This window comes from Cryptotermes secundus, unplaced genomic scaffold (assembly GCF_002891405.2).
Source record: "Cryptotermes secundus unplaced genomic scaffold, Csec_1.0 scaffold323, whole genome shotgun sequence".
NCBI classification, from domain to species: domain Eukaryota; kingdom Metazoa; phylum Arthropoda; class Insecta; order Blattodea; family Kalotermitidae; genus Cryptotermes; species Cryptotermes secundus.
This window is the reverse complement of record NW_019738961.1, coordinates 2,074,942-2,089,000: the sequence shown is the minus strand read 5'-3', so window position 1 is coordinate 2,089,000 and position 14,059 is coordinate 2,074,942. Positions and strand designations below refer to the sequence as shown.

The 14,059-nt window shown below is 41.1% G+C and overlaps 1 protein-coding gene across 6 annotated transcripts in view; it reads right to left on the bottom strand.

Moving 5' to 3' along the window:
* Positions 1 to 200: 200 nt before the first annotated feature.
* Positions 201 to 14,059, bottom strand: part of LOC111871434 — a 297,382-nt gene continuing 283,523 nt past the window's right edge. For all 6 annotated transcript variants that reach the window (XM_023864549.2, XM_023864548.2, XM_023864551.2 and 3 more), the window contains 4 exons: positions 12,806 to 13,075; positions 9,239 to 9,385; positions 5,964 to 6,427; positions 201 to 4,714 (listed from right to left, as the gene is read on the bottom strand). In XM_023864549.2, coding sequence (XP_023720317.1) covers positions 1,761 to 4,714; positions 5,964 to 6,427; positions 9,239 to 9,385; positions 12,806 to 13,075 — 3,835 coding nt within the window. In that variant the 3' untranslated portion in view covers positions 201 to 1,760. The remainder of the gene's footprint in view (positions 4,715 to 5,963; positions 6,428 to 9,238; positions 9,386 to 12,805; positions 13,076 to 14,059) is intronic.

Below are 14,059 nucleotides of genomic sequence, written 5' to 3'. Positions count from 1 at the left end.
TTTCTTGTGTGTACAAATTTCATCTACCTTATTCAATTTCGTGTATAAAGATGCTGAAAACAGTATTTTTGTAGTGTGTTTCATTTCAGTTTCACCCTTTCAACAGAGATCACATCTTGATATATAATTTTGTACATTCTAACACAAAATATCATGTTATAGGAAGAGGTTTAGGGGTTCAAAAAATACTAATATTCAACTCAAGCAATAAACAATATCTGTACTTATTTCATACAAACTATAGTACAAAAATTTTACAATGCACAGATCACATACATGTACACGTACACAAAGCAAAGAACACTAATGGGTACATCTAGTGAAGGTCAGAATCAATTAAGACACACACTGAAGTCTTCCCATTCCTTCAATTTGTCTGGGCAAGGCTTGAACTTTGTTTATCAGCCAAAGCTCCAGCCTGCAACATCAGTTAGTCTCGCTTGTCTTCAGGCCTTGGAATGTTGCACCAAACCTTGCGAGCTGTAGGTTCATGCATACACACACACACACACATTAAGGACTAGATTTCTTGACAGCCACTGCAGTTCTTCAGCCTCCATTCCACGCTCTCTTATGTCTATTGGCTCACCTTAACAAGGGAAAATCTAAGGTAGGTTGCAGGCACATGGGAGTGAGGTTTTTAAAACAATTACAAGAAGAAAAAATTTGAATCCTAATATGTTCGATACAAAATAAAGTCTCTATGTAAGAACAGATATGGAAATGTGATGTTACTGGTCCTTTCCCAAAATTCAAGTTATGAATTATTGTGCTGTCTAATGTTAAGTCATATATGAGAGAGCAAGTCAATTTACAATATACTTTGAATAACTTCACATCAAGTACAGTGAACCTCCCCATTCAAGCCTTCTTTCTGCAGCAATGAATTTGGATACTAAACTAAGGAACTTTAGCTGATGACTTCACTGTACATAATATGAAATTTAGATGCGAATATTCTAGTCCTTTTTAATTTAAAATACAATGCTCTTTATGTGATATCCATGAAATTATACAAAAATCTGTCAACAAAAAAGGACAAGAAATAATTAAAAAAATTATGGGAACCATCTGTCTCACTTTCTGGAACAAATATGACTGAACTGACAGTATGTAAACTGTAAGAGAAATTACTTTTGCAGTAAATACAGTCACTTGCACACTTGCTCAGAAAAAAATCCACTGTCAAGAGAATTTCTTAAAAAGTAAAATAACTTTCATGAATCAGCCTTTAAACTGTGTCAATTTATGTGGATCTTTCTCAAGAAAACTGCATTTTATATCACTTCTTACCAATAAATGATTTTTGGTTTTCTATTTTGAAGCCAAAGAAAGCTGTTACTAATTTTTACTTTGTCTAACACAACTGATCTTTGGACTAATATTACCTGCAATTCTGGTTGTCCACATGAGCTGTACTTTATGGCAGTATAATACAATTATTCACAGAGTGCAATAATGTGGGACTGCCATGTGATGATCATCAGCACATCTTCCTATGTTTGATAAGTGTGTCGCTTGCTGATAAGAGATACAAGACAGTGAACATGACCACGGGAAAGGACACGAATTCCATAAGATGAGAAACATGATTACCACAACTGATGGTAATAAAATCCATTCACACATGCATGCACATGTCTCACTTACACACACACACATCATCAAGCACATGTTGGTGGATTACACCTGGTTGAGAGAGTACCAGATTCATTCATAAATTACTAGAAATAAAAACATGTTTGTCATGCTTCCTGCCATCACATTGTATTGTACACAGTATTGGTGTGGCGGGGCTTATTTATTGTGAGACGGGCTAGAGGGTGAGTCTTGCCCTGCTGCTGCTTTTTACTAGCAGCCTTAGCCACGACACTAGCAACCACCACACTAGGTGATGGCCCCACACAGCTACGCACATGTGGTACTACAGGGGGACGTGCACTGGATCCTTCATTACCATTGCGCAGGTTACGAACCAATAAGGATGAATGCTTATTTGCATTGTTCTGAATATACTGAATTTCAAGACTGGACTTTCGTAATGGAACAGGAGGCTGCTGCTGTGATGACAACGTTCTTCTCGGAACAGTCTCACTTTCTGACAACCTCTGTCGGCATCCAAGAGGAGGCGAGTCAGACTGCCCTACAGTGTTCTTACTCACTTCATATTTTCCCACCAACACCTTCACTGACAAGTCCTCAACAGTAGATGCAGGGCCAGGAGACTTGCATTCTGGATGACTGCTGATGGGTGATGATGGAAGACTACGTGCCTTTACACCGTCTGAAGGTCTCTTCTGTTCACTCTCACCAGCAGATAATTCAGTGGTTGTAATGCCACATTTCTCTGTCTTATTTACAGATTTTGCTTCAAATTCTTTCTTTAGGTTCTTGACAAGACCTGAAACACTTTTCTGGCTATCCAAAACCTCTGGAGATCTTGACAATACATTAGTGTCTTTGGTAACATCTGCAGAACTGTCAACCGATATGCTCCTTCTAGCCACATTAGTTAAGTTCTCCAACACCCTCTTCTGATGTTTAACTGATGCACACTGAGTGGTGTTGATAATACAAGGACTAGTTTCACTCACTGTTTCACACGAGACAGCTGCAGACAGATCATGTGGAATTAAGCAGACAGACGAAACAGAAGGAAGGGAATGTGAAGGAGGAGTCTGGGTCTCAACACCTTCCACTAAACTAACAGATGATGTAGTGGGCGCACTAGCAGACAGAGAGCATAATGTTTGAGGAAGAGAATCAGGTACAACCACTGTAGAGCAGTATTCCCTCGCAAAGTCTGTTTGTCGTGATATGGCACTAGACTGTTGTGATACTGTTTCTTCTGCTAATCTGTTATCAGCAGATGCAGAATCAATGAAGGTGATGTTAGGTTGTGAGATGGCCATCTTTTCTGCAGACGCAGGCGAGGTGCTCATCGAGTCATCACTCTCACTACCCATTCTGTGGTGCGAGCAGAGTGTAGGAGAGCTGGCATAGTGAATCATAACTGGGCTCTGGGCCTCGAATGGGATTCCTATATTCCCAGAATGAAGGTCGGAGGAATGAGGATCAGATGAAGGAAAAGAGAAGCCTGTACTAGGGAGTAATCTGTCCGAGGATGGGCTCCGGTAAGGACGGGGTCCATGGAGTTTGACATTCACACCTGGAATAGAATCTCCAGCCCTGACGGGACAAGGCGATGGCGAGTCTTGACTGTCAATCACTGGAGATGAGGGAGATTCACTTCGTTGCTGCGCATCAGAACACATGCGCTTGACAGTGCTAGTTCCTTCCTCCAGCTTTTGTTTCGTTCTTTTCACAGTGCCAGGATACCACGGTATCTCATCACGATCATAGGGAAACATCCCACTGCTGCTGCTACCAAACAAGTCATCCAAATGTGTCTGAATTGGTGGCTGTTGTTTCTCACCACGTTCGTTGACATACTGCATAGGTGGTCGCATGTCGTATGACCCCCAAGAACTGTTACGTGATGGTAATGTACCTCCCCCACCATATGTCCATCTTGTGTCCCCTGATCCCCACGAACTCTGGCGGGATGGCGCATCACGCGCTTCCCCTTGAAAACCGAGCACAACCGCACTATCATATGAACTCCATGAACTTTGACGTGATGGACATTCCCTGCCAGGAGCCTCACTTGACACTTCTGTAACACATAGAGGCAGTAGTGGTGGTGGTGGTGTTGCACTTGGAATAGGTACAGTTACAGGTATCACTGTTCTCTGTTGCTTGCGTTCTTCTCGTTCGAACACACGGTCCAGCTGAGCAGAGAACGGGTCCCCTTCCCTTCTTGGTAACGTTTTGCTTCCTGCCACTTCTTTACTTTGTGCTGACAGTCTGTCTACAGTCTCAGTGTCCCCTAACTTCAATTCAGAAACAAATATCACATCCTCAGCTTTGCTGCTTAAAGGTTCATGCACACGTTTTTCTACCATTTCAGTAGAAGAGGTCCAGACTAGGCAGTCACTATTAGTTGGCACCGTGGGGTGGGAAACAGGAGAATTGGGTGGGGAAGAAGTGACTGGAGCAATATGTTCCACAGCATAAACTGTCGGAGATTCTTTCTGCCCTGGATCCCAGATCTCCTTCTTGACTAGGACTGCAGTAAGCATCTGAGGAGCTAACTTCATCTGAAACTGTGCTGTTTGTTCATCTTCTTCGCTTGTCTTACTGAACTGTCTCTCCTCTTCTTCTCCTTCTGCAGCATCTGGAGAGCTGGGTTTTGAACCACTGGATTCAAACTGTGTCATAAGATTAAGTACCAGTCCTTTCCTGTCCAAGAAAACCTTCTTGTTTGCTGCATCATTAGTATGACTGTTCTGTAATTCCAGTTCATTGACTCGATGCTTTACCGATGGAACTACAACTTCTGCTGCTGTGAAGGAACTTTCAACTTCAGACATGCACTGTTTCCCCTGGGAGCAAGAGGCAGGCAGGTACACCACTTTGTTCTGTGACACACTGTATGCCTGCCCATTTCCACAAGGCATGCGCACATTGAGGTTGTAATTACGAGCTGCATCGGTAGTTTCTGTGGCAGGCAATGCTGGAGAAATACCATCCTGTGGGCTGCGTTCTTGTGGCTTGATTTCTAGTCGGGAGCATGCAATCCTTGGAGATGTGTCCTGTTTCACTGGTGATGTTCCCTCAAGGTTCAAATGCTCCAAGGACACAGATGTGGGACCTATGACATGAAACGTTAATTTTTCCATTAAACAAACATGTCTGTAGATATGTGAAATAAAATTTTATTTATCATGCTGGACATAAAGACCACAGATTAAGAGAATGAGATATAAGGAGCGAATTATCCTATCTCAAATCTAATTTCCTGCTACATGCTTCCTTTTCTCACCCACATACTGAACTTTTCATCCAGAAAGCTTTGGACTAATGTAAGCTGGATTCTTGGTTCTAGGCCATATATGGTAGAGGTATATACCCCAACTATGCACATGCTTGTTTCATGAAGTACATTCTTCTAATTTTGTGTAAGTAACTTCACCTTATACTTTACACTCAGCATAAAATTGTTAGCTCACTTTCCTCATTTTGAAAAAATATAACTGGGCTTGTGAGATCACCTCACTGTTTGTGTGTCTGTATGCGTATCCCATCAAATTAATTTCTGAACACTTGAACCAATTTTATGAAACTTGGTATGTGTACCATAGTGTCTTAAGCGCATTTCAACAGCACACTTCATAAATCCCTCTCACTAGTCTGCGTGTGTGCATTCATCGCCGTTGCTAAGCAATGGCTCAGTAAACATGTTCCCATGGCAATGAATACATGCAACAACAGAAGAACTGTTGGAAGCACTGTATTCTATGTGGTCTGTGTAGGCAATGGCTTACTAAACACATTCCTGTGGCATCATTTTCTGTGCAGTCCATGTCATACCAATGGAAAGTACGAGATTAGTTCATAACAAGGTAAATAACAACAATTATCATGGAGAAACAAGATAACATATGATCTGTGCCACTCAAGCAAAGCAGCTGGTTAACGAACTATCCACTTTTTCATTCCTATCCATCTGATTAAAAAATTGTGGATTTCTGGTCCTCCCACATTTCTGGATGCTGTAAAATGTTCAGTGCCTGCACCTCAAATACAGTTAGAAAAAAAATACTGCATTAACAATGTGATACCTGATGTTCTCACAGTGAAGCCTGTAATGATTGTTTTCTGAGATGTTATACTGTACTCTGGGTTAGACAACAGTACAACATCTCAGAAAACAGTAATCATCACCATAAGTTTCACTTCCAGATTGATTTTAGAATTTCTTACCCTTCGAAATAAAGCCCTAAAGAATATTGCTAAACACTTACACAAACATTCTCCATGTGAGGTTTGTTATTTATTTTTATGCTCCTTTCATACTACTTACAACACCTCAGAAATGCAGATATAGAAACAACACGTACCTGTTACATTTCCCAAAAAGAGTAAAGCAGTAGAACTGTTATCAGGTGACCATGATTTAGGCCGCCCTCCGGTCCTCCTCAACTCTTCTCCAGATGTGGCTGTACCAAGTGCCTCAGGCAGAAACTCAGGGCCTGAAACAGGTTCCTGCCTTGTTGTTCCCATGGGTCCACTACATGCAGCTCCTTGCTCTGCCTTGGCTACAAGCCCAGGGGACTTGAGATTTGTCTCTGACTTGGAGCGTTGCAATTTTTCGCGATTCTTCATTGCGTCCAAGATTCCCTGGTATGTTTCCAGCTGAGATATAAAGCTTGAATTTGGTTTGATGCAACTTCTCTTCTGCTTCACATATTCAAAAGCTTCCTTGAAGTCCCAGTTATAGGCTTTCATGGCATACGCTATCACAACAGATGCAGACCTGCTTACACCCATCTTACAGTGAACCAGCACTTTGGAGCCTTCTTTTCTGAAAAACGAAAAAATTGTTGGGCACAGTAAGAACATGTACACTTTTTTATACATTTACAAACACAGCAGTGAAGTTGGTTGAGGCATTATGCCACAAGCAGGAAGGTCACGGGTTCAAGTCCCGATGAGGTCATTGGATGTTTTCAATTGACCTAATCCTTCCACCAGCATTATGGCCCTGGGGTCGACTCAGCCTCTAACAGAAACGAGTACCAGGAATCTTCCTGGGGGGAAAAGGACGGGTGGCGCGTAAGGCTGACAGCCTCACAGCCATCTGTAAACTGACTGTCTAAAGAAAATGTGGGAGCCCCAACGTCTCACAACCCTATGGGCCTCCATGGCCTGTCACAGGGATAGCTTCACCTTTTACTATAAAAAGCTAAGTTGTCTGTGTGCTTAAGTAAGAACCACAACATAACACATATGCTCTGTATCAAATTATGCTTCTTTAGCTTGAAATTTCCTTAAATGCTCTTCATGCTTTTCCTCGTGTATCTGTTTCCCCTCCTCTGTGATGTTATGATAGCTGCAACATGCACTACACATATCTTTCCTTCATCAGTTAAAAGCTCTAATGAAGTCGCTGGATTTCTGGAGGAGCCAATGCAGTTGTTCTTTAAACATGAATCAATATGCAGCTCATATATATCTCTGTCAGAGATAGCTCATTGCTTAAATACGTAGCTGATTCCAAGTAAGGTCTCCAAAGCGCTGGGTAATTTTTCGTGCGGTTGTTGGCAACCCTGTTGCATTCGTTGCTTCCCCCACTCCCCCCAATACCACCAAGCATGCGCACACGTAGCTAGGACGCTCAGTCTTGGTACGGTTGCCGTTAGAAATGGAGCTCCCGATTACTAAAACCTCGAAGTGTGAGATTCGCGCAGTTATTCGGTTTTTGAACGCAAAAGGGACTAAACCAATTGAAATTCATCGTCAATTGGTGGAAGTGTATGGCGAGTCGTGCATGGACATAAAGAACGTCCGCAAGTGGTGTAGGGAGTTTGAATCTGGTCGTACTGCAATACACGATGAAGAAAGAACTGGGAGACCGTCAATTTCTGACAAGACAGTCGCGAAGATTGAGCGAGTCATGCGTCAGGATAGGCGCATCACACTCGATGATCTCTGCATTTCGGTTCCCGAGGTTTCCCGAACCACCATTTATTGGGTTTTGACAGAGAAGTTGAATTATCGGAAGGTGTGCGCAAGATGGGTCCCGCGAATGCTCACGGAACACCACAAACGGCAGAGAGTTGACTCTTCCCGTGAATTTCTTCGCCGCTATGCTGACGAAAAGGACAATTTCTTGAATTCAATTGTCACAGGCGACGAAACCTGGGCGTACCACTTCACACCTGAGACAAACAACAATCACATCAGTGGCGGCATTCCTATTCGCCTAAGCCTCAAAAATTCAAGCAAACACAGTCTGCCGGTAAAGTCATGGCAACTGTGTTTTGGGATCGAAACGGGGTATTGTTGGTTGACTTTATGGAATCTGAGACCACAATAAACATTGAGAGATATTGTGAGACACTGAGAAAACTCAGGCGGGCGATTCAGAACTGGAGAAGAGGGATGTTGAGCAAGGGCGTAAGCATTCTCCACGATAACGCTCGCCCCCATGCTGCCCGACAAACCGTTGCTCAACTGCAACAGTTTGGATGGAACATCATCACCCATCCACCCTATAGTCCGGACTTGGCGCCCAGTGACTACCATCTCTTTCCAAAGTTGAAAGAACATTTGTCTGGAAAGCGCTTCAACAACGACGATGAGGTGAAAGCTGAGGTTCGAAGTTTCCTGAACAGCATGGAGGTGAACTGGTATGACATGGGCATACAAAAACTGCCACTGCGCCTACAAAAATGCATCGACCGAAATGGCGATACTGTAGAGAAATGAGTACATGTTCAAGATTCAACTGATGTATCCAAAATTGAAAATAAATGTTTATTTTATATTTTCAAACATAGGAGACCTTACTTTTCGAATTACCCTCGTATTCCTGAATCATCCTGTCTGCTGTTTGGCAGCATGTCTGTAGTTTCCTTCATCGATCATAGTGACTATGCTTTTTTGAAAACACAAATCTCAAAAACATTTTGCTCACATCTAGAACTGTTCTAAAAATGCTTGGCAAACTCATAAATGGGTATTGTCTCTAATCACATGATACTCAAGTATATTTTGTCTCCCTGTCTCTCCTAAAAACAGCCAATCTCTCAGTAACTCTCACTGTCACATCAGATAATAGCATAATTTAACAAATGCACAACTCCCAACTTCCAAAACGATGGCAAATTTTTCAATCAACTTTTTTCATCGATATGATTTCTGATTTCCCTAGACAACACAAGATGCCTTATCTACATTCACACTACTGAGCTCCGAACTTTGTTCACTCCAGTGAGAACAGATCTAACTTGACTTACATCCATTTGGTTCTAACAAACAGTTAAAATGTTGGTACACTAGAGGTATATTTTGAAAATTATTTGCTCAACATGTATACTATGTGGCATCAAATACATTTCACTCTGAAAAACACTAATCAGGAGGCTGTTTTTATAGATATGCTACCAGTTCCATCCAGCAATATGAAGCTCTCTGTAGTGAAATCCTGGATCCCTGCTAGTTGTAATACCATACACTGACACAAATGAAGTTCAGATACTTTGGGTTTCCCTAGATTAAGACTGTACCACACTTTCTTGTATGGGTCATCAACGTGTACTCATGTAATTGCTATAATTAATCTGATTACAAAAATCAATATTATTCCATAATATTATGTTAAAATTTTTACCTTGCTCTTGTGATGTATTTAAATGTGTTGTCCCAGTGTTTCAAGAGGTCCGTCTTCTCATCATCATAAACGCGAACATTTAAATAATTGAACATCCCTGGGAAGAAGTTGTCTATTTCTCGTGTTACATTCAAAATATGATGGACACTGAAAAAATAAATATAACATACTTCATAATCATCATTTAAAGTAGTTTATAATAAAGTATAGATAACTCAAATATCTACTTGAAATACATCCATCTTTTTCTCCTCTTTGCAGAGACAATTATATACTGATATAAGTTTTGAGGTTTCTATGGTTGTGATTAGCAGAAACTTGCAGCATCTGTAATGTTGAGATCTGCCTGCAAGTTTACACAGCATCACAGCCCAGAAGAGCACAACCTGAAATATTTTCATGTTATACTGAGGCTAACAGCAAATTCTAAGACAAACACATTTCTTAGGTATAATGAGGGAATATGGTCAATGACAATTCAAAGAACAGTGAACACTCCTGACATCCATCATGTGAGGGAATTGTGGTGCCAGTGGAGTTGTATTGTGGCTACTTGTGACTCATGTTTGTTTACTTTTTTTGCCTTGTATTGTTGTATGTGCTAGATAATTAATGTGGGTGATCTTCGTGGTGTGACTTGTGTGACTTTGTGTATGTCTTTGATGACTAATTCCACATCCTGGGTTTGTTCCCTGTATGGATGTTTATGGAAAGTGGAGGATGTGTATGTATGTATATGACGAGTCCTGTATCAATGTATTTTGATTTATGGGAAAATTATATTAATTTTAAGTTTTTATAGTAATGCACTTTTTAAATTATGTTTAGTTACAATTGTAATAAGCTCTTGTTTTTTTTTTTATTACCAATGTTAGTTAACTGGTGTGTGTTATTTTAGTTGTGTGACTTATGTAATCTATTACATGTATACATCTATAATCAAATGGACTATTTCCACATCCTAGGATTTTTGCCTGTATGGATATATGGAAAATAAAGGAAATGAATGAATGAGTGGCATGAGAAAAACTCTTACAGAAGCCCGGTACAAAGTCAAAACAACATGTTTTCACTTTAGTTTGTGCATGTGAGCCTTCCTAAGTAACACAGCAGACTGATTGGTGTAATATTTCAGGTACACATACTGCAACTATCCTCCACTGTGTGAGCAAAGAACAACAGGTAGAGCTGCTAGTGTCAGCTGGAAGAACTACCATGTGACAGGTGAACATGTGCTGCTGCTGCTGCTACAACTATTACCAATGGTTCTACATCCCAGTTTGGGCCCTGGCCACTTCCAAGACATTTTTCCACCTCCTCCCATCCAGTGCCCTTCATCTTCATCCTCTCACTAAACACCTTATGACAATTTAGTGGCCAGCACAAGAAAATGGGACTTAAATTTTCCTTGCTTTAGGATGTCATACAGTGACACATCTGGCCATTGTCTTGTTCAGATTTTTTAAAAATTTTTACAGGATGAGGAAGGGAGCACATGATAGCGTAGTTGGTTGAGGCACTATGCTACAAGCTGGAAGGTCGTGGGTTCAAGTCCCGATGAGATCATTGGATTTTTCTTTCAATTGACCTAATCCTTCCAGGAGCACTATGGCCCTGGGGTCGACTCAGCCTCTAACAGAAATGAGTATCAGGAATTAATTCAATAATTTTCCTGGGGAGTAAAGCGCGGCCAGTGCGTAAGGCTGACAACCTTACCGCCATCTCTGAGCCGACTGTCTAGATAATGTGGGACCCTCAACGTCTCACAACCCTACGGGCCTTCACGGCCTGGTACAGGGATAGCTTTACTTTTTTTTTCTTTCTTTACTTTTACAGGATGAGGATGTCAGCCTCAAGCTCAACCCATACTCTTGCTGGAGGACCAGAGAGTTTCTGTCAGGGTTTACACCCTTAGCCACATGGTCCCGTTTCAGGGAGCCAGACACTTGCCCCTGACCTTAATTCTATTTGCTATGCTCATGTTCTCACCAAAGAATGCACTCACAGCCACAACCTCCTGGAGGTAGGGAGTTCACATTTGATGGCAGAGCCTGCTTTGCAGGAGGGTATTTCTCACAACTTAATAAGGAGCACCTACTGGCAAAATTGCTCCTCTGTGAAACCAGTAAACATATGCACATCACAAACTTATTTTTGAATAACTTTACACAAATGAAAAAATTGCAATGGATGAGAATTTGGGATGCCTGGATACAAGGTAACCAGGATTTTAATGTACCTGACAAATGCCTGCTTTCCAATTTTGCAATTTTCATGTTATTTATTTTTCTACATTGCATAACAACTGTTTAAATAATTTAGTATAGCAAAATTCTGCTGCAAGTAAACACCATCTGACTGAGCATAATGAGATGACCACACAAACAGAATTTATAAGAGCAGGAACAAAAGTACAGAGAACATGACTCTGATTAATCATCTGTGATGTGACACTGTGTACTTTTGTAGAGGAATCAATGTTTCGAAGGAATCTCTTCAGTGTAACAGGAGGCAATGTCACCAAATTACAGGCTGTCACATCAGAGGAGACCATAGACCTAATACTCATTGCTGTGATAACCTGAAATCTCGAAGTACCAAAATGTTGTTGCAATTGACGTGTATACACGTACACACGAGGTGGGACCCAAAAATAACCGGAAACGACCTGTTGCGCGCGCATGCTTTGTAGTTACGAGTTGTGCTGCTAGGTGGTGTTAGATGGGGGTCTCCCGCGACTGTTAGTGAGCTGGCGTCAGTCTGAGTTAAGTGGTTTGTCTGTGGTGCTCTGTTGTGTGCGTTCCTGTTTCAACCCTTTGGCGATTAGTGAGNTGCAGTTTTCCCTAACAGAAAGCAAAATTTCACGCACACTCTTTGTTCCTTCTGGTCGGCCATCTCACTAATCGCCAAAGGGTTGAAACAGGAACGCACACAACAGAGCACCACAGACAAACCACTTAACTCAGACTGACGCCAGCTCACTAACAGTCGCGGGAGACCCCCAGCTAACACCACCTAGCAGCACAACTTGTAACTACAAAGCATGCGCACGCAACAGGTCGTTTCTGGTTATTTTTGGGTCCCCCTTCATATCTTTTGTGCATGAAGTGAACCAGATGGTGTAGAAGTAATGCTCTAGACTTGCATTCAGAGGTGACTGGCTCAAATCCCACCCAGGACATCAGCTACCCGGATTGAGGTTCTTCATGGTTTTCTTTTGTCCCTCCAGATGAATGCCAAATAGTATGTCAATCAGGCTATGATTGCTTTATATCAAATCCTTTCCAATTCCTCATACATCAGTCCCCTAACCATCTGATACTACACTGTGTACACACTGACAGCCTCGTTAAATAATCCACAAAACAAGTCATGCAAAATTATCACAGCATAATAACGGTCTGTTTTAACATAAAGTGGTAGTGGCAGTGATGCTGAACAGAGGGGTTGTTTTTAACTACATTACCAAACCTTGTATTATGATCTTCTGGGCCATGAGACAGCATCAAAAGATAATGAGACCATGACACAACCTAAAAATTGAATATTACAAATTCTAACACTAACCCATTTTTCTGAAGTTCCTCAAAATTGGAAGCATTCCACTCAGATCCAAGGTAGACATGATCAAAGATCTCTGTAGCTGCATCCATCTGCCCCAGTATAGTAAGCATCTCTTGGTCAATGAATGGTTTGAATTCCCCTAGGTCCATGTCAAGGTCTTCCTCTAAGCGACCCCGAATATATTTGGAGGTTACTTCATCCAAGTCCACTGACATCATGATTTCCTTTAAAGTGCAGCGGATAACACGTTCTGTTTCTTCCCGCTCACGAGGCCTGGAAAGATAAAAAAATCCCATTACTTACAGCTGTCATGAAGTGGGACTAATATCATAAAATTGTTTGGTGCATTAAAAGTGTATATATGAATTACAAAGTTATAGATGGACCAGTTCCTAATGAAATCATTATAATACAAATTATATCTAAAATATAAACTTATACACAATTTACTCAATTTTAAAATCACTGGTAGGGGGAAGAAAAAAGATTTTACTGCAATTTGAGATGCAGTAAAATCTTGCTCTCTCAGATTTAACCTATACTAATTTCAGTTAATCTGCCCCCACCCAGATGTTTCAATCTGAAAAAAGGCCCTTAAGGCTGAGCAAGATGGATTAAGCAGTAATGCTTCTGTCTTGCATTCAGGAGGTACCTGGTTCGAATCTTGGCTATCTTGACTAAGGTTCTTGTGGTCCTCCCCAGTCTGTCAATGCAAATTTCATGCCAGTGACTTAAAATCCGGCTGCGACCACTTCCTTCCATATCCTTTCCAATTAATTATTCACTAACATCCTGCCACTTGTGGCTATAAGGTTTGGGTTACTGGTGATATTGTTGAATAAACTACAAATAAATACATGACCATAATTTCAATATCTGTGTCTACCGGAACACATCTGCCAACATGTTCCAGAGGATCTGCATCAAGTTTTGAAATTATATCATCAGATGTCTGGGGGAATTCTTTCTGAAACACTGTTCTAGATACTGGATGCCAACTCAGAATAGCCGGGAATTACTCTGTTGCAGTGTTTTAATGATAATTAAAACATATACTTCCAATCTTGACTGCCAAGTGCTTTCCAGTATGCTGATCCAGGTTACTGTGAAATCTGAAATACCATTCCCTTACTGTCTGAACCAACAAGACTTTACTGTACTTTCACATACAGGACCCACAAATACAGTCACATAAAAGAGATGAAATTGTATAACACCTGTAGAAGTTAAAAACAGGAAAAGTCTAACTTTATTCAT